General features: G+C 41.7%; 1 protein-coding gene across 3 annotated transcripts; it reads left to right on the top strand.

The window, feature by feature from the left end:
• fbxl2 (F-box and leucine-rich repeat protein 2) lies at window positions 1-21,785 on the top strand. 3 transcript variants are annotated; one of them, XR_005210283.1, is made up of 15 exons: window positions 1-579; window positions 7,522-7,583; window positions 11,515-11,569; window positions 13,619-13,693; window positions 14,000-14,094; window positions 14,639-14,803; window positions 15,580-15,706; window positions 16,816-16,890; window positions 16,996-17,126; window positions 17,692-17,752; window positions 17,853-17,897; window positions 18,258-18,314; window positions 18,411-18,623; window positions 19,216-19,288; window positions 19,555-21,785. XR_005210283.1 is itself a non-coding variant. In XM_037794905.1 (14 exons), exons 1-14 carry the CDS (start codon window positions 550-552, stop codon window positions 19,660-19,662), a joined length of 1,299 nt encoding a protein of 432 aa, XP_037650833.1. In that variant the 5' UTR covers window positions 4-549; the 3' UTR covers window positions 19,663-21,785. The 3 variants fall into 3 exon arrangements, 2 of the variants coding, with proteins under 2 accessions (XP_037650833.1, XP_037650834.1); XM_037794905.1 differs by lacking the exon at window positions 19,216-19,288 and having other exon boundaries at window positions 4-579; XM_037794906.1 differs by lacking the exon at window positions 19,216-19,288 and having other exon boundaries at window positions 9-579; window positions 16,999-17,126.
• The last annotated feature ends 894 nt before the right edge of the window (window positions 21,786-22,679 follow it).

Genomic DNA, 22,679 nt, shown 5'->3' with positions numbered 1-22,679 from the left:
TCTTTCCTCTGCAAGTAAAAAGACAACATTGAAGAGGAGAAACGTCAACGGCTGTTTTAGACGCGGTGGACGTTGCTGCTGTGAGAGAGATGATGTTAATTTAACGTGTTTTTATCAAACTTAAAGGGGGATTTAGTGCCAGCTGAGTGGAGGAGCGATGAAGGGAGAGGCGGAAGTGAAGTCACTTGACAGACCGTCCATGTTATTATTGTTATTTTGGTTAGCCCTGTGATGAGACGGGCTGGGGAGCCGTTGGTCTCCGAGACAACACGACCGTTGACGTTACCGTTGACGCTACCGCAGACCGTTGACCACCACAACCGCCACCCTCACTACCACCACCACCACCTCCCGGAGACAGGAGGAGCAGGAGGAGGAGGAGGAGGAGGAGGAGGAGGGTGTGAGGACCCAGCTCCAGCTCCAGCTCGGCTCCTCCACCACTCCGGCTCCGGCTCCGGCCGACCACAAATAAAACGGCGACAAAAATCACAATAACCGTCGACTGGTGTTTGTAGCAGGAGACGAGCAGCAGCCGCAGCCGCAGCAGACATGAACGGTATCACCAAGGGCCGGTTCGAGGTATGACAGAGAGACAGGAGGACCACCAACACGGTTATAAACCAACAATGTTTGTTTCTAGTAGACGTGGGAGTCGTGGGATTGTATAAGCAAAGTGTGTCTGTGTGTGTGTGTGTGTGTTTAACATGCAGTCAGGAGGCGTTTTGTTGGTCAAGGGTATAATCCGAAATCCTGTTATTGTCCTGCCGCACCAGTAGACAGCGACAACATGGAGCTCAGTCAGGACTGCAGGACCAGGAGGGCTGTGGCTGTGAGGATATAGTCAATATATATATATATATATATCAGTATCAGGGCCGACCAGGGCTGGCTGGCACTGTCGCCTGAGGTTACACAGGCTTTCACTGATGGTAAATAAAAAGCAGAGTATAGCAGCATTCAATTAGTCATCACCATCACTTGGGTTTGGCAGATAACACTGTGACACATCCTGTGATACCTGTGAATGACAGGTGTCACATGAGGTTTGGGTGGCACACTACATATTAGAGCTGTGTATTGGTCAAGAATCTGATGATACGGTATCTATATACAGTATGTGATATAGGAAAGTATCGATACACATGAGTATCGCGATGTTATGTCGATGTGCGATACTGTCTATCGATTCTCCAAAACACTTTTTTTTTAATTAACCTTAAAAATTCAACAGCCCGCCATCGGGCGCGGCTGCTATTCGATCTTTCAGAAGTTGTAGCGGGCTCAGTTGAAGTTACTAGCATCAGATGAAACTAGAAAACCCAAGGAATCCATTGGTTCCGCCAATTAGCTTGTCACGAAAGAGGCTAAATAACGCTCCAAAGTTAGGCTAAATGTTGGCGAAGAAAAACTGGCATTTTCAAAAGGGGTCCCTTGACCTCTGACCTCAAGGCTGGCTGGTTGGCACTGTCGCCTGAGGTTACACAGGCTTTCACTGAGGGTGCTGCAGATGGTAAATAAAAAGCAGAGTATAGCAGCATTCAATTAGTCATCACCATCACTTGGGTTTGGCAGATAACACTGTGACACCTCCTGTGATACCTATGAATGACAGGTGCCACAGGAGGTTTGGGTGGCACACTACAGATTAAAGCTGTGTATTGGCAAGAATCTTAATGATACAATAGGTATCATGATTAGGGGTGTAAGAAAAATATCGGTACACATGAGTATCACGATGTTAGGTCGTGCGATACTGTCTATCGATTCTCCCAAAACACTTTTTGTGAATGAAAATTACGATATATTGAATCGTTACCCCTGTATCATGATACGTATCTTATCGCCAGATTCTTGCCAATGCACAGCCTTAATCATGATACAGGGGTAACCCCTTTGAAAATGCCAGTTTTCCCTCGCCAAGATTTTGCCGTTGAATTTTTAAGAGGGTAATCCGAAATCCTTTTATTGTCCTGCCGCACCAGTAGACAGCGACAACATGGAGCTCAGGACTGCGGGACCAGGAGGGCTGTGGCTGTGAGGATATAGTCAATATATATATATATCAGGGCCGACCGAGGCTGGCTGGCTGGCTGGCTGGCACTGTCGCCTGAGGTTACACAGGCTTTCACTGAGGGTGCTGCAGATGGTAAATAAAAAGCAGAGTATAGCAGCATTCAATTAGTCATCACCATCACTTGGGTTTGGCAGATAACACTGTGACACCTCCTGTGATACCTGTGAATGACAGGGGCCACAGGAGGGTTTGGGTCGCAAACTACAGATTAGAGCTGTGTATTGGCAAGAATCTGATGATATGATACGTATCATGATTAGGGGTGTAAGAAAATATCGATACACATGAGTATCACGATGTTATGTCGTGCGATACTGTCTATCGATTCTCCAAAACACTTTTTTTTAATTAACCTCTTAAAAATTCAACAGCCCGCCATCGGGCGTGGCTGTTATTCGATCTTTCGGAAGTTGTAGCGGGCTCAGTTTTTCTAAATTTTGGCAAAGAAAAACTGGCATTTTCAAAAAAGGTCCCTTGACCTCTGACCTCAAGATATGTGAATGAAAATGGGTTCTATGAGTACCCACGAGTCTCCCCTTTACAGACATGCCCACTTTATGATAATCACATGCAGTTTTGGGCAAAAACTATGCAGTTTTTTACATGCAGTGTAAATGTGTTCTTTTGCCTATTCTAAAACGGTTTATTTCTGGTGTGTTCTTCATACTATGACAGTCTTCCTTCAATTATTTTTTTTTTAAATTGCAAAATATCGCCTTGCTTACAATATCTCAATATATCGCGATATATTGAATTGTTACCCCTGTATCATGATACGTATCTTATCGCCAGATTCTTCCCAATACACAGCCCTAATCATGGTACAGGGGTGACCCTTTTGAAAATGCCAGTTTTCCCTCGCCGAAATTTTGCCTAACTTAGCGTTATTTAACCTTTCGAAAGATCAAATACCGGCCGCGCCTGATGGCGGGCTGTTGAATTTTTAAGAGGGTTAATTAGAAATTGGTACAGTGTTTTGGAGAATCGATACAATATAGCACAACATAATATCGCAATACTCATGTGCATCAATATTTTCTTACACCCCTACAACAGATGGTCTTTTTGTGTTCAGTAATATTATAGTATCATATATAACATGAGTGGCCATGTGTCCTCCCACAACCTTTCCATGGTGTTTCCATGATAAATTTGCAGGAAAGTTGTAAACACAACCTTTTGTGGAGCTCAACTGCAGTGGTGGGAGAAGCATTCAGATCTTTGATTTAAAGGGACTGTATATAAGTTGCAAATTATGCCGTTTCTCAACATCGGTCTTATATAATAGCGTTTTTGCTCTCTTCATATCAGAGTTTTCATTCACGTATCTTGAGGTCAGAGGTCAAGGGACCCCTTTGAAAATGGCCATGCCAGTTTTTCCTCGCCGAAATTTTGCATAACTTTGGAGCATTATTTAGTGTTGACATGACATGGTTGCTACCAGTGGATTCCTTAGGTTTTTTAGTTTCATACGATACCAGTATCTTCACTCTAGCTGTAAGACTGAACCCGCTACAACCTCCGAAATACAGAATAGCTGCCGGGCCCATCGTCAAATTGTTAAGAGGTTAATATTTATTATGATGATGGATCGATACTTGACGTCCGTGTATTGATACAATATTGCCACGCAAAATATTGCAATACTATGCTGTATCGATTTTTTCCTGCCACCTCTAGTATGTGGTATCTTATATTGTAGCAGATTGAGGTATAAGATCAATTTATTACTTTATATACCGTTAGGTAGTTAATCTTAAACAGTACATCATATTTTAAAAGATGATTATCTGTTTTGGTTGCTTTTCAAAGTGAACAGCAGCTTTCAAATTATGGAAGTACAGTAAAGAGTCTCTGAAATGTAGTGGAGTTAAAGTATAAAGTAGCATGAAATGCAAATACTCATGTGAAGTACCTCAACACTGTACTTAAGTACAGTTCTTGAGTAAACCTACTTACTACTTCCAGTTTCACGGATTGCTTTGAAGTGCAGCTTAGCTCACATGCCTTCGATTCATATAACCTGTGTTAAAATAATAACCATGTTTCGCTGTGTCAAAGTTATCATCGTAATTTGTGAACAAACCTTTAATCAGCTCCCGTCCAACTGGTTATAGGTCCCCCCGAGCTGTGAGCATTGTTTATCTGAAATATCAAACACACATTGTTGAGATGCTTTAGGGTTTGACTTGATGGTACTTGACTTTTCTCCGTCAGGTGTTCAGCTCGCTGTAAAGCTCGTCAGTCGTATGAACGTTCGTGTGTACGGTCGGAGTGAATGAGAACAGAATGTGGTAGTGGCGCTGATGTGTGTCGCCGTATCAGTGGATTTCTCAACAGAGCTGTAAGCTACTTAGACGCAGATGAAAACCAGTGAGTGGTGGCTGCTGGGAAAGCAGCTGGTGTGGCTGTGTGTGTCAGAAGAGTAGGGGGTAACAGAGTAGGCTTGGGAGGGAACACCTGAGATGATGCTTTATAACCAACACCTGGCACGAGCCCACTTGTAGTTGTTGTAGTGCAGGCCAGAAACTGAACACAGAACATTACCCATATCTAGTTTCTTCATAGTTGCTTTAATGTGGCAAGTTCAGAAACCAGATTTGCGTATCCACCCAGTTGCACACTGTCTAGGGATAGGAGTCTGACTGCAGAGAGGAACTCCCTGCTTGGGAATGCTGCTCTGCTGGCACAGGGAACGAGGGCACGAGAATGCTGAGGTGCTAACTTTAATGAAGCATGCGTACCTGAGATGAACCATGCTGTCGTAATGTCATAACTACGGCTGAGATCACACACCAAATATTTCATACCATTCCACCTGGCAACTGCTCCATCGACCGGGCTCTATGCCCATTGATATGCAAATAAAACTGATATGAAATAGGGCTGCAACTAACGATTATTTACCTTGACATTAAAAGATTATTTTAGATTGATTGATTAATAGTTGAGTCTATGAATAAATAATATAAATGGAAGTTTTGTATGGCCAGCAGTCCAAAACCCTATCAATTTACATTGATATGAGAGCTGCAATGGTTAGTCTATTAGATGAATGGTCAAGCGACCGAAATTTAATTGATCGGTTAATCGTTAAAGTCAATTTCCAAGCAAAAATGGTACCTTTTTTGTGGTTCCAGCTTCACAAATGTGAGAATTTGCTGCCTTTTCTTGTCTCATTCTATAGTAAACTGAATATCTTAGGTTTTTGGACTGTTTGTTGAACAAAACAAGATACTAGATGAGCCACAGGACATCATGCTCAATATAATTAATAGGACTGCAACTAACAATAATTTTCATTGTCCATTATTTTGTCGATTACTTTCTAGGTTAATCGATTAGTTGTTTGGTCTATAAAATGTCAGAAAATGGTGAAAAATGCTGATTAGTGTTTGATGATGTCCATAAATGTCTGTCTTGTTTTGTCCACAACTCAAAGATATTCAGTTTACTGTCATAGAGGAGTAAAGAAACCAGAAAATATTCACATTTGAGAAGCTGGAATCAGAGAATTTTGACTTCTTTTTCTTAAAAAATGACTCGGGCCGATTGATTATCAAAATAGCTGACGATTAATTTAATAATTGACAACTATTTGACAAATGTTACAGCTCTAATAATTAGTATAGTATAATTAGTGGCAGCCCTAAAGCGTGCAGCCCTAAAGCGTGCACCCCTGCAGCGTGTTTGAACCAGCAAATATTTGCTTTTCTTTTTTTCCAGAAAAATGACTTTGAATCAGAATTTTAGGTTCTCTCAATAGCAAGTCTGGACAGTACCATACTAGATAACACTACACAGTAAACATCATGTTTCAGTTTGCAAGTTTAAACCACATCATGAAAAGATTATTTTGCCTCTGTCTGATGCCAATGCCACCTTGTATAAAGCCCACCAGGTTTAGGTTGTCTAGATTGTGTGTACCTTGTGTGTCTGTGGAAGGAAAGGTCAAAGGTGAGTGATGTGTTACAGAGGTGGTTTGGAATTAAGTCTAAATTTAGTCCTAAATCCTAAGCCACCTCTGGCTTTAGAGAGACACTGAGTCAATATACTGTAGGCCTTGTCTCTTCCTACCATTCATTACGCACAGTATTCTATAATTAAGGTCAATTTACTTTCAGTTTACTCAATTGACGCGGTTCTAAATATAACTGAAACTGAAAGTCACATCATGAAGATAAAGGCTGTATGCCCCAACCCGTCATGGGTAGATAGTGAAAATGTGTTATTCAGCACAGGGTTATGTGGGAACCAAATTTTAACTGTATCCTGGAGCTATTATTGGATACAGTTAATGAATAGGTTCAGATCTGTTTCAAAGCTCTTTGTCTGCTGTGTTGTTACCTGAGCATAGACGTTAAAATTCAAACCAGCTTTTGTTAATCTTTTGCTGGACCTTGACTGAACCAACTCCCTCTCTTTTGTCTTTTGAATCCCATTTCCTCTCCAATGGCCTTTACTTCCTCACTCCCTCTCGCCCCTCTCCTTTCACCCTGATTTTCAATAATGACTTTTGTACATATTTACCCTGTATAGTTCCTGATTTTAGCACCGTTTCTTTGTTTGCCTCGTACTTCTCTCTCCCATCTTCCCTCTCCTTTTATTGCTTTCTCTTTCAAGGAGCTTGCATCTGTCACAGAGCTATAGCTGGAGCCAAGACGTTTTCAGAATCAACCTTTGCTCCTCCTGTGCCTTTCCCTCGCTCCCCTTTGTGTTTTTTTTTTTTTTTACATTTCAGTGTTTGTGTTTGCGTCTGAAGCAGCAGGGAGTCCCCCCTCATTAGATACGGTTTCTGAGTCTTTGAGGATACAAGTGTATCACTAGCAGGATGCGTGTCTGCAGAGGCACAGCGAATGTGGGTGTTTGACGTAATTTAAATTCATGGCTGAATACGGCCCACCTGATCTAGAATGTTCTGCCTCTGTTCTTCACACAGAGAGGTCTGACTTGAATCACCTGCAAGTGTGTGTGAGTGTGTGTGTGTGTGTCCCACTCAGCAGATGGCCAGACATCCAGCGAGTAGACTAATTGAGATAAGCATGCCAACAAGCTGACCAGGCTAACAGAATTATAAGCTTGTAAGGAGGCGACGTGGAAAGCCAATTGTAGCTCTGACTTGTTTATTAGCATTGCTTAAGGAAATAATAGCTTTTTCTTTCTCACTAGTAACTGGAAAGATGTAAGGTTCTATATTTATTAAAGGATAGGTTCACAATGTATATAGTATATAAACATAGAACTGAATTGAATAGAACAAAATAATATTGTATAAATATACTGTATATGTATATAGATCTGTATTTTCTGTAGTGTTATTTGATAATGTGCTGTCTATGTTTAGATCTCTGTTGCCATTGTAACAGCTTGTGTCTTCTTTCTGTGTCATTGCTATTGACCACCTCAAACACACTCATTACTGTTGTTTATCTTGTGTGTCTCGGCAGGTGTTCTCAAACAGCGATGAAGCCCCCATTAACAAGAAGCTCCCCAAAGAGCTTCTTCTTAGGTAAGAGTAATAATAAGGAATTCACACACAAACACACACAAACACACACTAGCACACACAACATACCCTGGGACAAGGGCTGAGGTCAGGGTTACTCATTAGCTGAAGCAGCCTTGGACAGTTATGTGTAGAAGTGTGTGTGTGTGTGTGTGTGTGTCGTATGATGTATGTTGGTCACTAGTCTGAAATGAGGTTTTGTTAACTATGTGACCTACAGACCAATATTATTATCCCAGCAGCTGCACATGACCCATCAATCTGACATCACACACACACATGTTCATCCTCCAGTCCACACTGATTCATATAATGGATTTGTCTGTGCATGTGTGTTGGAAAGTGATGCACCTGCGTGTAGCTCTTTAGACACATGATGTAGACTGTTTATTTCTGCACTTGAGATCTGCATGTTTGTGTGTGTGTGTGAAACACTCCTGGGCCTGTATGCAAACTGTACGTCTGTGTATGTGTGCTATAAATAGCTCGTCTTAGCTGGTGGGGAATTCCGCAGTGCTGTGCTCTTCTGCTGCTCCAGCTGTGCTCCACGGAGACTACCAGTACACCCCTTACCACCAGCACTACTTTCACTGGTGGGCAGAAAGACATGCACTCGCTAGCTACAACACATGACCTATACTGTCACATGTGTCATGATGAGGCACTTACACAACATCAGATGTGAGGAAGACTCATTGTTGTGGCAGTTAATCTTGTTTTTAAACCGTGGAAAGTGGGTTGACTGACTGGAGCCGTTTGTTTTTGCATTTATAATTTTGTTATGCCCTGTCACCATGCTACATGGGAGGTGGATTCGTATAATGCAGGTGTACATTTTTGAACACAAAAATCACATATAGGAAATTAGTTCACACCACCTTTATAATTAGACTTTAATTAAGTAGTATAGAGTAAATGAGAGGTTCCCAGCTTGGGGATTGAGTCTCTTACAAGGGGTTGAGAGATGATTAATGGGACAAGAAAGAAGTAGTAGAACATTATTAGTACACTCCTTGTTTTTTTCTTTAGAAATACTGGACACTTTTTACCTCCTCAGGCATTTAACCTTCAGTAGGCCGAATGTTTTTGGCATCATTTGGCAAAAATTCCATAATAACCTTTCAGCATATTGTAATACAAGTGTTCTGAGAGAAACATAGACTTCTGCACCTCTTCATGGCTCTGTTTTCAGGCTTTAAAAAAATGTAGCCCATGACGGGAGACTTTGGCCAATCACAGGTCATTTCAGAGAGAGCGTTCCTGTTGAGCATTCCTATTGGCTGTGCGCCGGCTGGTTGGCGGTGCTTGGTATTTCCTAAACTGATCTCAACATGGCTGCCGGGTCACAAACTTTCCCCTTTTTACAGCTAAGCAGTGCACTACAAGATGTTTCTGAAAACATTTGAGGAGAGAAATAGGCATTACAGTAACAGAGTATTGATTCATATTTGATCAGCTTTGCCTAGTTTGACCGTTGATGATCGTTGATGATTGATCGTAGTTTATGAGTGATTGACAGCTGCTCAGAGACGGCAGGCTCCAGCTCGGCTCCGATTGGTTGTTTTTCTCCGGTCTGTGAAATCTTGCAGATGCCATTAGGAGCACCGGAGGACACAGAGGAACATGATTTATTTCTGATTACCTGTCTCATGCACTACTGTCAGGATATAGTGAAAATGGTGGAAATTGTTGATGAGTGTTTCCCAAAGCCCAAGATGACGTCCTCAAATGTCTTGTTTTGTCCACAACTCAAAGACATTCAGTTTACTGTCATAGAGGAAACCAGAAAGTATTCACATTTAAGAAGCTGGAATCAGAGAATTTAGACTTTTTTTTTTCCTTAAAAAATGACTCCAACCGATTAATCGATTATTAAAATAGTTGTGTAGATATGACAAAGAAAAGCATCAAACCTTCACATTTGAGAAGCTGGAACCAGCGAGTGTTCGGTACTTTTGTTTGAAACATGACTTAAATGATTATTAGATTATCAAAATAGCTGCTGATTAATTTTCTGTGAATCAATTAATTGATTAATGGTCTAATTGTTGCAGCTCTAAAACTTAACGATCGGAGAGGTTTAGAGTAGAAACTCACTCTTAGTTAAACTGCTAACATCTCATAGACATATGGTGACCTGTGAAGTGGATTTGCAAGCAGACACTGCTTCATTTTAAGGGGTCACCAGCCAAAAAAAGGTTTGGAACCACCGGAGTAGATCAGCCATGTGGTATTGGCTTTGGCAAACACGTTGCCGTAGGAATATTTGCTAATTAGTCTGTTGATTTTGTTTAATTAACAATCTCATTAGCATTTATGTATCACTGTGAGCGAGCCCGGGCACCTGACTTGTTTTCGCGTTCGTCTGCCTTTCAGGCGGTACATCATGAGCAGCTGTTATCTAGGCCAGCGCAGCGTGGATACAAACTGTGAAAACTGTGCCGTGATGTAGAAGATCCTTGTCTGACAGACGAGCCTCGGAGAGAGTTCAGAATGGTTCAGGGTCCTCTTACCCAGAGGCACTGACTCAGCACCCTCCCCACCACCACCACCACCACCACCCAAATTCATGTCTGACTGGAGTTACTCTGGCAACCACGGCGAAGGCTTTGACTCTCTTATCTCGCCATGCTTGAAGGGCCAGGTGTACATGTTGTCAACAAATGGGACTGTGCTCCATTAAAATCCCATTATGTACCATGTCAGAGAAAATAGGCTGGATTTGACGGAGCAATCAAAGACTTTTCTGTTCTCGCCATGTTCAGAGGCGACATCAGGGCTTACTTGTGCGAAGTAAAGTAACGCACTCCTGATGTTGTACCTCAGAATTTGGCTATATTATTCATATCACCTGTTGTGACAAAGTAATACAGCTATAATCCATCTGTATTCAATGTCAACATCTGTGTCCACCTAAAACATCAGGGCTGTACTCAACCATTATGCTTTCATTAACAAGAGCAAATGTCAAATAGGTTAACAGGACTGACTGACTGATGGCTTCCCTGTGAGCATGATTAACAGAATTCTTCTTCTGTGGTCAGTAAAAGGCCTCTCTCACGCACACATAATGGAAAGTCAGATTGTGTTTGATTAAAACAGACAAGTCAATCAATGATCAGCGTCACAGCCATTAACCAGTTATTAGAAGGGAGATCAATAAGCGCCTGCTTGATTGGTCAGCGTCTCTGGTGGCCTGCAATCACTCCAAGGACGGTGTGTGTGTGTGTGTGTGTGTGTGTGTGTGTGTGTGTGTGTGTGTGTGTGTGTGTGTGTGTGTGTCTTTGCATTGCTTTGTCAATTGTGTGCATGTACTCCCTGATACAAGACTCCGGTATAGATTATAGGGACATGTCCCGACATGCCCTAGCCCAACGCACATCAAAACACACAGCCTTTTGTGTCTATATGAAGGAAACAATGGCCAGCTCCTGTTTCCCGAGGGTTAAAAGGACATTCAGACCCCAGCTGCACTCAAAGCTTTGGCACCGTGACAATTCCATGAATACCTCACATTTTCCATAGATAGGCCCTTTAAGGCAGTAACCATTTAACCACCGGGAACTCAGACGAGGTATATACATGTTTGGTTTCATGTGTCCTTCTGTATATATATGTCTGTCCCATGCTGTCTGTGGCCTTGCCTGTCTGAGTGCCAGAGATTACTCATTGGCAGATTAATGGATTGAGCTGACCCAGTAGCCTGCTGCATGCAGCCCTTTGTGGCCGGCCGCCCCACAGCTCAAACACTGCCTGTCTGTGGGGCTCTCCTGCTACCAACCAAACACCACAGGGGATTGTTCTGTTTGCTACAGACACACACAAAAACACATATATTAAATCACACGAAAGGATTGAAATATAACGTTTAGTTAGAGCTCTTTATCTGAGAGTGATATCGTGACATGCTCTTTTTTTGTCTCTCTCTTTCTAGAATATTCTCCTATCTAGACGTGGTTACACTATGTAGGTGTGCCCAAGTATCCAAGGTAAGCGCTTCAATCTCTACACCCCCAAACCACCCACTGTGTGGACTAACACACTCATTGTTTTAAAAATAATGGATTGATGTAACTCTAAACTACGGTGGTATGATTAAATGAATACTGGTTTACCATTATTGAATTCTGTGGAAATGTCAATAAAATAGTGCCATCTGCTGGTTATGTGTAAGTGGACCACTGTTGAGCCATAGTGCACTGCAGCTGAAAGCCGTTTATGAATGAGCTATCGGTGAATAATAATAAGGGCTTGGCACGTTGACTGTGAATGCAGAGCTATGGTGGCTGCTTCTCTTACAACAGCTCCATCTCCCAATTTCTATTAGGGAAAATGTTACCTGTGACAAAAGCACAAAATAACGTTTTTTTAATCTTATAGTTTATCACTTGTCTGCTGAGCTTCATGCAGGCGTTCTGTGTAGGGCTGCAACTAACGATTATTGTCATTGTCAATTATTTTCTCAATTAATCGATTAGTTCTTTTTACTATAAAATGGGATTTCTGTGCGTTCCTCCCTTTCATCCTGTCATTTTCCTCACTTTTTTTTATTGTTTTTTAATTCCTACTGATACTTTCCACACCCAATACACTAACTTAAAGGTATACTATGCAGGATTTGTACAGAGTCATACAAAAGTAATCCTTCTCAATCATCACTTATGACCCCACATTTGAAGTATGTGGTGGTGTCGGTATCTGCAGAAGCTAGAGCTGCAACTAACAGTTATTTTCATTGTCGATTAATCTGTTTATTATTTTCTTGATTAATCAATTAGTTGTTTGATCTATGAAATGTCTGAAAATGGTGTAAAATGTTGATCAGTCTTTCCCAAAGTCCAAGATGACGTCCTCAAAATGTCTTGTTTTGTCCACAACTCAAAAGATTTTCAGTTTACTGTCATAGAGGAGTAAAGAAACAAGAAAATATTCACATTTAAGAAGCTGGAATCAGAGAATTTTGACTTTTTTTATCTTAAAAATGTACTCAAACCAATTATCAAAATAGTTGCCGATTAATTTAACAGTTGACAACTACTGCAGCTCTACTTCTGTGTACCTAAATATACAATCGTTGTTTTGATCGCTCAGCCGACTATCTTCTTGATAAATCTATGAATTGTTTATACTATAAAGTATGAGACCACAGTGAAAAATTCCCATTATGATTTCCTAGAGCCCAGAATGACGTATTCAGGGGTCTGAAATCCCAAATATGTTCAGTTCACAATGATATAAAACAGAGGTCGACCGATAGTGGATTTTTAAAGGCCCATAGAAAAACGATAGTTTGGAGCAGAAAAAAGCTGATAGCCGATTAATCGGCCGATATCTTCTTTACCTCTGCAGCAGTCTAGTCGGCTACTTTTGCATACACCATTTTTAATAAATCATTTTTTTATCACTCTGAATGCCACCTTTACAAACCATTAATGTTGGTGCATATTCTCTGGGAACGGAGGATCCTAAAGTGTACGATTTCATTTCAAGAATGGTTGGTTACGTGGCTGGATTATTTGGAAGAGAGAACACTAAATTGGTACAGTAAGCAAGTTAAGTGAATGAAATCTTTTCCTCCTTGTCTGCGTGTCTCATATTGTGAACAAAGAGCTGATATTGTTGCGTTATATATTCGAGAGATAACTCTTTTCTTCCCCTCTACCTTTGTGTATGGAGCCTTCATGCAAAACGATGATGTATGTCCGGGTGGAGGCTGCGCAGCCATCGACCACTATCGGAGCCCAGTTCTGCCGATAATCTATCAAAACGATTATTCATCTACCTCTAATATAAAACAGAGAAAAGAAGCAAATCCTCACATTAGAGAGGCTCTAGATGGATACAAGAAGTGAAAACAGCAGCCCGTGCACCTGCTCCATGAATAAAGAACCAGAAAGTGGGCACAGTTAATACAGTACACAGAGCCAAACCCCTAGAGGTTGACCCACTATGTTCATTAATTTCTCACATCCCCCCCCCCTACCTCTGTCTGACCCACATGTCTGTCTCTGTCCACAACCTGTCTGTCACCCTCTCAGGCGTGGAATGTGCTGGCCCTAGACGGCAGCAACTGGCAGAAGATTGACTTGTTCAACTTCCAGACAGACATAGAGGTGAGGGTTTGTGAGAGAGAAAAAGAGAATGAGTGAATGGACAGTATCTGTGTGTGTGTGTGTGTGTGCCTATATGTGCTGCACGTGTGTGCTTGTTGAGTAGCATTATCCAGCCCGAGGCTTAACGCTGGGTCGGTAGGCTTTGGTGCCGACTGTGACGTCACAGCTGATCCTCTGTCCTGTGGCCCAAGTCATATCTCTCTCTCTCTCTCTCTCTCTCTTGCTCTCTCTCTCTATCTCTCTCTCTCTCTCTCTCTCTTTCCATCTATCTGTCCATCTCTCTCTCTTTCTCCCTGTCTCTCTCAGGGGCGGGTGGTGGAGAACATTTCGAAGCGTTGTGGAGGCTTCCTGAGGCAGCTGAGCCTCAGGGGCTGCCTGAGCGTGGGAGATGCCTCTATGAAGTGAGATTGTCATTGTCACTCTGGCATACCCTGATATAATAAGTGTGCAACAGCTTTGACTTTTACAAAAAGTCCTTCTCTTGTTGGTTTGATTACTTTTTGTTATTGTTTTAAAGTGATTATATTCATGTGTGATTATTATTAAACGTTTAAGCGGCTTGGGCCACTTCAGTCCCAGGAGACTTTGTGCTAGAAACTCTTTTTCTGGTTCCATTTAATCTCAAACAAAAACAAAAGGAGAACAAGGGGGGTGTTTTTTGTATATGAAACTGTTGTACCTCTTGATCTGTTAATTTACATGGTTTCACTTTAAGATATATATCACCTCTATAAGCAACTGATGTATAGAAGTACAAGCTGTTCTTTGAAGAATAGGTTTTTGTAAAAGAAAAAGTACAGTGACTGTACAACAACCTCCCAGGGGCCTGTAGATGACTCTGTTAATTGGCTCCTGAGCAACTCCCAGCATCTGATTTCTTATTTATTCAATGAAGCGACTCTTGAGTAATTCCCCTTCTCCCTCTGCTCTTCATCTGTCTCCCAGGACATTTGCTCAGAACTGCAGAAACATCGAAGTGTTGAACCTGAACGGCTGCACCAAGATCACAGACAGCACCTGTCTCAGCCTCAGCAAGTTTTGCTACAAACTCAAACAGCTAGATCTCACCTCCTGTGTGTCCATCAGCAACCACTCCCTCAAAGCCCTCAGGTAGAACCCACACACTTGGTGTTGCCCTGGTTACCCAATATACCCATATGACATAACCCCTTATTATTCCTTAAAGAAATGTGTTCTCAATTCCTCATCAAGCCCTCACACACAATATGTAATAATTAGGGCTGTCAAACTTAACGCGTTAACGCAAATTCATTTTAATGCCACTAATTTCTGTAGCGGGCTCAGTTTTAAAGCTAGAGTGAAGATACTGACATCATATAAAACTAGAAAACCATTTGTACCAACCATGTCATACTAGCTTGTTGCAAAAGAGGTTAAATAACACTCCAAACTTACGCTAAGTTGTGGTGAGGAAAAACTGGCATGGCCATTTTCAAAGGGGTCCCTTGACCTCTGACCTCAAGATATGTGAATGAAAATGGGTTCCAAGGATACCCATGAGTTTCCCCTTTACAGACATGCCCATTTTATGATAATAACATGCAGTTTATAGCATATTCTTTATGCTAAATGCAGTACTTGTGAGGGTTTTGTCATTCTTTTGTGTTAATTGATTTCCAATAATAAATATATACATACATTTGCATAAAGCAAGCATATTTGCCCACTCCCATGTTGATAAGAGTATTAAGTACTTGACAAATCTCCCTTTTAAGGTACATTTTGAACAGATAAAAAGTGTGTGATTAAATATTCTAATCGATTGACAGCCCTAGTAATAAGATAATATAAGACATATCTCTCATGTTTTTGTTTCACATGTCCTGTGTGTTTTGTCTTTATCTTCATGGTGTGCGGATGCTCAGCGACGGCTGCAGAATGCTGGAGATGTTGAACTTGTCGTGGTGTGACCAAATCACACGTGATGGCATCGAGGCTCTGGCTAGAGGCTGCAATGGTTTACGAGCACTGTTCCTCAGAGGCTGCACACAGGTACACTGTGTGGGCATTTTAAGCTTTCGTTATTAGAATTTAAGGCATTTTGACTGTTTCCAGAGTGCTTTTATACCATGTTGAAATACATTTTTTGAAATACAATTATTATTAAACTTTCATGTAGTCCAAATATCATAAAAGATGAAAATAAATGAAAGTTCTTCTTTTAACAAATTTTCACCATAAAATATCAATAATTATTAAAAGGATTAGATGAGTTAAGACATTTTAACTGTTTTTTTATCTTCTCATGCATCAAGATGCTGTTGTGTTTACCTGTTGCCAGAGGACACTGTTCACAACAGTTTACTGTAAACAGGATCCTCTGGTGCTGAAGACAGCTCACACTATGCTTCAGCTGAGGAAAAAGTAAAAACTACAGAAAACTCAAAAGAAATATATTCCTCAGATTATTTGAGATAAAAACCACAATACACTCCACACTCCTCTCCCACTGCTGAAACATTTAAGCAGGCCTTACTGAAGAGAAATGTGCCCTTTTCCCTACTTACAGTTCCCCAACACAGTACATTTTCCATCCCATGGAATTTGGGATTTTTAGTAACTTAATCTTATTGGTTGTTTTTTTGTTGGATGTAGTGGTTTGTGTCAGGCTGGCATTTTCTTTTTCTGCTGCCTCTGTAGAGCCAGTATTTCCTTTAGGCTGTGTGCTCAGTTGTAACCAGCTGCGACAGTGATGCTGGGTTTGTTTCCACTTTGTGAGTCTGTGTGTGTGTGTGTGTGTCTCATCACGGCGAAACCGTGCAAGATGCAGTCATGCAACTTCACAGGTGTGTAGTTGAGATCAAAATGAAGGCTGAGATCGAAGTGTGGCTCGAGCGTCACGGATGGTGTGAACCTATCGCCTAATTTTTTTTTTGTTATTAAAGTATAGTCTAATTTTCTGTTTTGGAAAAAAATACCACGGAACCCCCTTAAATACTATTTTGGGGCTCAAAGAGGACAGTATTGAACTCATTGCAAAAAGAGGACATAATTGAGGAAAGGTTTCTCTCATTAACACACAAAAACACTGACACATAAGTTATTTATCTCTAGGTGTTTAATTGACAATGCTGTGCATTTGCTTTTTAATCTTAACCCAGCTGGAAGATGGAGCATTGAAACACCTTCAGAAACACTGCCCAGAGCTCACCACCATCAATATGCAGTCCTGCACCGTAAGACAAACGTTTGGTTGTGGGGAGGGAGAGACTGATAATAATGCATGACGGATGTGTCTGTATTCCTCCGTGTTTTTGTAATTCGTCTCCCGTTGCCGCCAGCAGATAACGGATGAAGGCCTGGTCAGTCTGTGCCGAGGATGCCACAAGTTACAGATCCTTTGTGTGTCTGGCTGCAGTAACATCACTGATGCCTCCCTCACTGCTATGGGACTCAACTGTCCCCGACTCAAGTGAGAAAAACACTAATGTCCCACCATCCCCTACAAGAACAGCTTGCTTCAGTATCCACAAAATATCCTTCTCAGGCTGTGTGACTACTGTCATTTCAAAAAATTGACTAGAATTAACAACATAGGTATTTGTAATTTTAGCTGCCTGAAAATGACAGAATCCACAGAAAGTCTCTTTTTCATCAGTGTTGACCTTCCACATGCTTGTAAACATGTACAAGTCTTGAGAGACAGGTGTATCAGAGCAGTCCCACTGTCTGAAGCTTGGAAAGAAAAGATTTTATTGAACACACAAGGTTACGATCTGACAAAGATCTCAGGTCTGATTCATGATCTCAAACCCCTATACCAAACTGCTGGCTGATGGTTTTGATTTATGTTTGTTTATTTTATTTAAGAAGGGACAATGCACATGAATTAACATAAGCCATCATGTGGAAATGATGGCTTTTTAAATTTAGAGTACACTTAAGTACCTCATACAAAACACCCAAACTATTCCTTTAACACACCACGCTAACCATACCCTCCAAGTAGCCTTTACAAGTTGTGTTTGTGTTCTCAGGATCCTTGAAGCTGCACGATGTTCCCATGTTACAGACGCTGGGTTCACTGTGCTGGCCAGGGTGAGTTTCATTTTGATCTCTTTGTCCTACTTTCTTCGGTCATCCATTTCACCTCGATATCTCTGAGTTCAATGGAATGACTTTTGTTTTTTCTTCACAGAATTGTCATGAGCTTGAAAAAATGGACTTGGAAGAATGTATTTTGGTAAGACAGTTTGTGGTTTCCTTATTTAGTCCCCACATCATGCTCGTGGTATTTATCTATGTTGAATCTGGAATTATTCTTGGCCTTGATCAATTTGTCTGTGTAGAGATTAGATTGTGAGAAAAAGACAGATGTGATTGTGTGCATGGCGGGGTATGTTACTGGCCAAGAGGGAGAGTGAGCAGTCCAGTGACTTCAGTATTTAAATTGATTTTGACAGAAAGCACAGAGGGAGACAGAAAAGGAGTGACACGGGAGCAAAAGTTTTAGCGGGATACAAAACTAGACACAAACATGCTTCAACAAACTGTCTCTAGACATGTGAGAACAGGTCGTTAATCAAGCTTGTCGTCTCCTCAGGTGACAGATAACACCCTGGTTCAGCTGTCTATCCACTGCCCTCGCCTGCAAGCACTGGTAAACATTTACACCTCTGATTTTGTGCCAGGTTCTGCCTTATCCCGTATGGAGCTTTAATCCATCGATCTGTGTGTCTTCGACTCTGTTTGACAGTCCCTGTCCCACTGCGAGCTGATCACAGACGATGGCATCAGAGCTCTGAGCAGCAGCACCTGCGGACAAGAGCGCCTCACCGTGGTGGAGCTGGACAACTGCCCCCTCATCACTGATGTGACCCTGGAGCACTTGAAGAGCTGCCATCGTCTGGAGCGCATTGAGCTCTACGACTGTCAGCAAGTCACCAGGGCTGGCATCAAACGCATTCGGGTCAGTGGAAATGAATCATGGGCGAATGAAGGCTGTTTTTATGCCTCCACGCCGGCGATAGCCGTGGCCACAGGCATTCTGTTTTCGGGTTGTCCGTCCGTCCAATATCTCAGGAATGCCTGGAAGGAATTTCTTCAGATTTGGCACAAATGTCCACTTGGACTCAAGGATGAACTGATTAGATTTGGGTGGTCAGAGGTAAACGGTTAAGGTCACTGTGACCTCACGCACGTCCCATTATCATGATAACTCAGGAACGCCTGCAGGGAATTTCATCAAATTTGGCACAAACATCCACTTGGGCTCAAGGATGAACGGATTCGATTTGGGTGGTCAAAGGTCAAGGTCACTGGGACCTCACGTTCGTCCCATCCTTTTGAAAGCGATATCTCAGGAACGCCTTGAGGGAATTTAATTAATTCTGGCACAAACATTAAAGGTATAATATGCAAGAATTAACTAAAAAACAATATTTGACCTGATACAAGGATGAACTGATGACATTTTGGTGGTCAAAGGTCACTATGACCTCACAAAACATGTTTTTGGCCATAACTCAAGAATTTATATGCTAATTATGACAATTTCACAGAAATGTTTAATAGGATAAAAGGATGAAGTGATGACATTTTGGACAGACACGGATGTAAACTGCAACTTGACTGGTTGGTGGAGGCATATTTTTATCTGAAAATCATACACTGTCATTTATAATTGAATTAAAGAAACAGTTCAACATTTTGGAAAATACACTTATTCAGAGAGCTCGATGAGAAGATCAATACCACTCTCACATACAGTATGACAATGGTATCAATCTTCTCATCTAACTCTCGACAAGTAGGCGAATCAGTGCATTTCTCCCCCAAAAAATCCTGATTATATGCTGTCTCTTTATACCCTTGTATTAACACACCTCTTCCCCACACAGGCCCACCTTCCAGAGATCAAGGTCCACGCCTACTTTGCCCCAGTGACACCCCCTCCCTCTGTACATGGAGGTGGCCAGCGTCTGTGCCGCTGCTGCATCATCCTCTGACAGTGGAGGGCCAGGGGGGGCCACCTCTGTCTACAGGTCCTGCTGCTCTGATATGGGCTGAAATGGGATGTGGGGTGGGGGAGGGACAGGGGTAGGTGTAGGGGAGAGGAGGGGCTGGACCCACTCACTGCTCCTGATCACTGATCAATACATAGACTGATCGCCCCTGATCAGTTGAACCCGCCCCTCCTCTCTCCTCTTGCTCACCAATAAGGATTGCAGCAGCCCCGGGTTCGGGCGTGGAGGGGTGGGTGGAAAGAACATGGATGGATGGACTCTCTCTCTTTTTCTCTCTCTATCTCACTCTCTCTTTCTCGCTGTAAAGACAAAAACAGGTTCTCTACTCCATCCTGCTCCTCACACCCCTGACTCCCCACCCGAAGAGGACTGCATCTGGACAGCTGGAGATGGAGGAGGGGGGGGGGAGGGTCTGAACAGTGGAACTACAATGCATCATGTTCAAACTAAAAAAAAAAAATGACAATATTGTCATCTTGAACAGTTTGCTCTCTGTGGAGTATCATCTCAACCAATCACATGACACCTCTATGTGACCATCCTGTGATTCATTCTGCTTTGACCAATAAACACACGCAGCAGCATGGAGGGAGAGGAGAGCTGGGTTGTGGGAAATGGAGTTCTTCTGGATATAAACGGTGGTGAAGCTTTGGCACAGCCGGCTCAACTCTCTAGTGTGGAAGAAAAAATAAACAGGAAGTACAGAATGGGACATGTGACATATTTGTGCATCTGAGAAACTTTTTTGTTGAGATTTAGATTCTGTTTGTACAGAGAATGTTTTGCAATGGAAAAAAAGAATAACACTTACGGCAATTCACTCAAAATTGGGGGAATTTTTTTTTATTTTCTCTTTTTTTTTCAGTGCTTATTGTAATTGTCCATGCCTGTCTATCCAGAGAGGGAGTTTGTCATTCTTTTTGAAATGGAAAATAAGCGACTGTTGCTGTTTAACAAAAAAAAGGACCTATGATTCAGACCCTCAGCGTCTAAAAGCATTATGTTGACTGTATGCTGCTGGGATGAGCAGCTTCTCCTGTGTACTGCGTGGTTATGTTGGGTCGTAGGCCCTGATCCAATCCTGTCAGTAGCCCTGATGTGCACTAGCTCCTACTTGACCACTTAAGCATTTGTTTACATCCTGGATTAGGTTAGCACCACAGACAAACTTGTTTACATCAGTAGGTTTCCAGTCTCCCTACTATTCAGAGTGAGTTTAGTTACACTGATACAACTGTGGTATACCCACTGACTGTTTTTAACTGGACTGTGAAGTCCGTTATTCAAATTTATTGCTGTGTGTGTATTTGGATATCAATCAGGGCTAACGTTGGTGCAACTTTGCTTCAAAATGAAATGGAAATTTGCAGATAATAATTATGAGAATGTGAGCAAAGGCACCTCAACTCTTTGACAATCACGTGAATTTATGTGTTTGAAAGTTCATTTAGTGAAGTTTTGTGCAATTGGCAATTTACTGATGATGTAGGATGTAATGAATTGTCTGTATTCAATATACTCCACTCGCTTAGTAAAGCAGCACATGAGAAATGATTTAGAAATAGCATTTTGACACAGGTCTGGTGAGCCAGTCTAATATATTAAATTGATCAGCAAATTCTCACTCATCAAATCCTACAAAACATATATGACAATAGGAATGACGTATTTGGAAAGCCCTAGAAGCAACAGTTTATTTCACTCTATACAAGACACTCCTTCTTATGAACAGGATCTCAACATGATCTGTCTTGCCATGCAAGTAGCACATGTATTGGGCCTGAAATACAACTACTCAAAGCACTGAAAATACAACAAAAACAGAAGCAGCTTGCAAATGTTGCACTAAACAAGAGACTGGCAAGTGCTGTGTAGTGCCCAAGTGCTGAAAGACTGGGGAGATTGGCAGGACAATGGATGGGACTGAAACAAGGAGAGCAGACAGAAAGATGAAGACTGATGGATACATAGCTGACATGACTGGCTGTGATACTAATGCCCCTCTCTTTGACAGCTGTTTTAACAGTTTTATGTTTAAGAAAATAAAAGAAATAAATGAAAAAATAAAACAAATGAATAAATAAAAGTGACTAATAGTAAATGTGCTTTGTCTCTACAGTGTGAGATTTTGTCTCCTAGTATCTAAAGCAGCTATTCTCAACCACTGGGCCGCGGCCCACTGGTGGGCCTCAGAGAGCCACCTAGTGGGCCGCGAAGGTGCTGCCAAATGGATAGATTAACCGCTATTCTGTATTTCAGAGGTTATAGCGGGCTCACTTTTAAAAGCTAGAGTGAATATACTGACATCAGAGGAATCTAGAAAACCTGATGAATCCATCGTCATGCTAGCTTGTCGGGAACAAGGTTAAATAACGCTCCAAAATTATTATTAAATTTTGGTGAGGAAAAAACTCCCATGGCCATTTTCAAAGGGGTCCCTTGACCTCTGACCTCAAGACATGTGAATGAAATTAGGTTCTATGGGTACCCACGAGTCTCCTCTTTACAGACATATATGTCACAGATGCAGTGACTCAAAATCGAGCAATCTTTAAAACCAGTAAAAGTGTGTGGTGAGGAAATATGACCATGAATACTTTGGATTCATAATGGCAGGCAGTGATGGGTGATGGTAAAGTGAATATCTATGTGGGTCATTACACCTGACAGTGGCATAATAACACACATTTATAGCCCAGTTTGTCATTTATTTGGGAAGGGAACATATTTTAACAATGGGAGGATGGCCTCGAGTTACAAAAGGTTGAGAACCCCTGATCTAAAGAGTAGTAAACTGCGGCAAACTGAATACAAGTTATACCTCAGTTTAACCTCTAGATGTCACCCAAGAGCCATGTAGACTGACAGACACACCCACACAAACAGCGCGGTTTGTTTCATTCATGACTGAAAAACAGGATTTATCTAGCCATTAGTAATGACAAAAATATAATGTCACTTAGTTCCTGTATCTATCTCTCTATTCTCTCTATTTAAGC

Source organism: Sebastes umbrosus, chromosome 15 (assembly GCF_015220745.1).
Source record: "Sebastes umbrosus isolate fSebUmb1 chromosome 15, fSebUmb1.pri, whole genome shotgun sequence".
Taxonomy (NCBI): Eukaryota; Metazoa; Chordata; class Actinopteri; order Perciformes; family Sebastidae; genus Sebastes; species Sebastes umbrosus.
Note: the sequence above shows the minus strand (reverse complement) of the source record. Positions and strands in the feature narration are given on the sequence as shown.

Excerpts from the sequence above, each read along its gene's own strand:
- fbxl2 (XM_037794905.1), top strand. The coding sequence starts at position 550 with ATGAACGGTATCACCAAGGGCCGGTTCGAG. Across the intron at positions 14,095-14,638 it reads GTGGGAGATGCCTCTATGAA|GACATTTGCTCAGAACTGCA; the intron begins GTGAGATTGTCA and ends TCTGTCTCCCAG. Across the intron at positions 15,707-16,815 it reads TCCTCAGAGGCTGCACACAG|CTGGAAGATGGAGCATTGAA; the intron begins GTACACTGTGTG and ends ATCTTAACCCAG.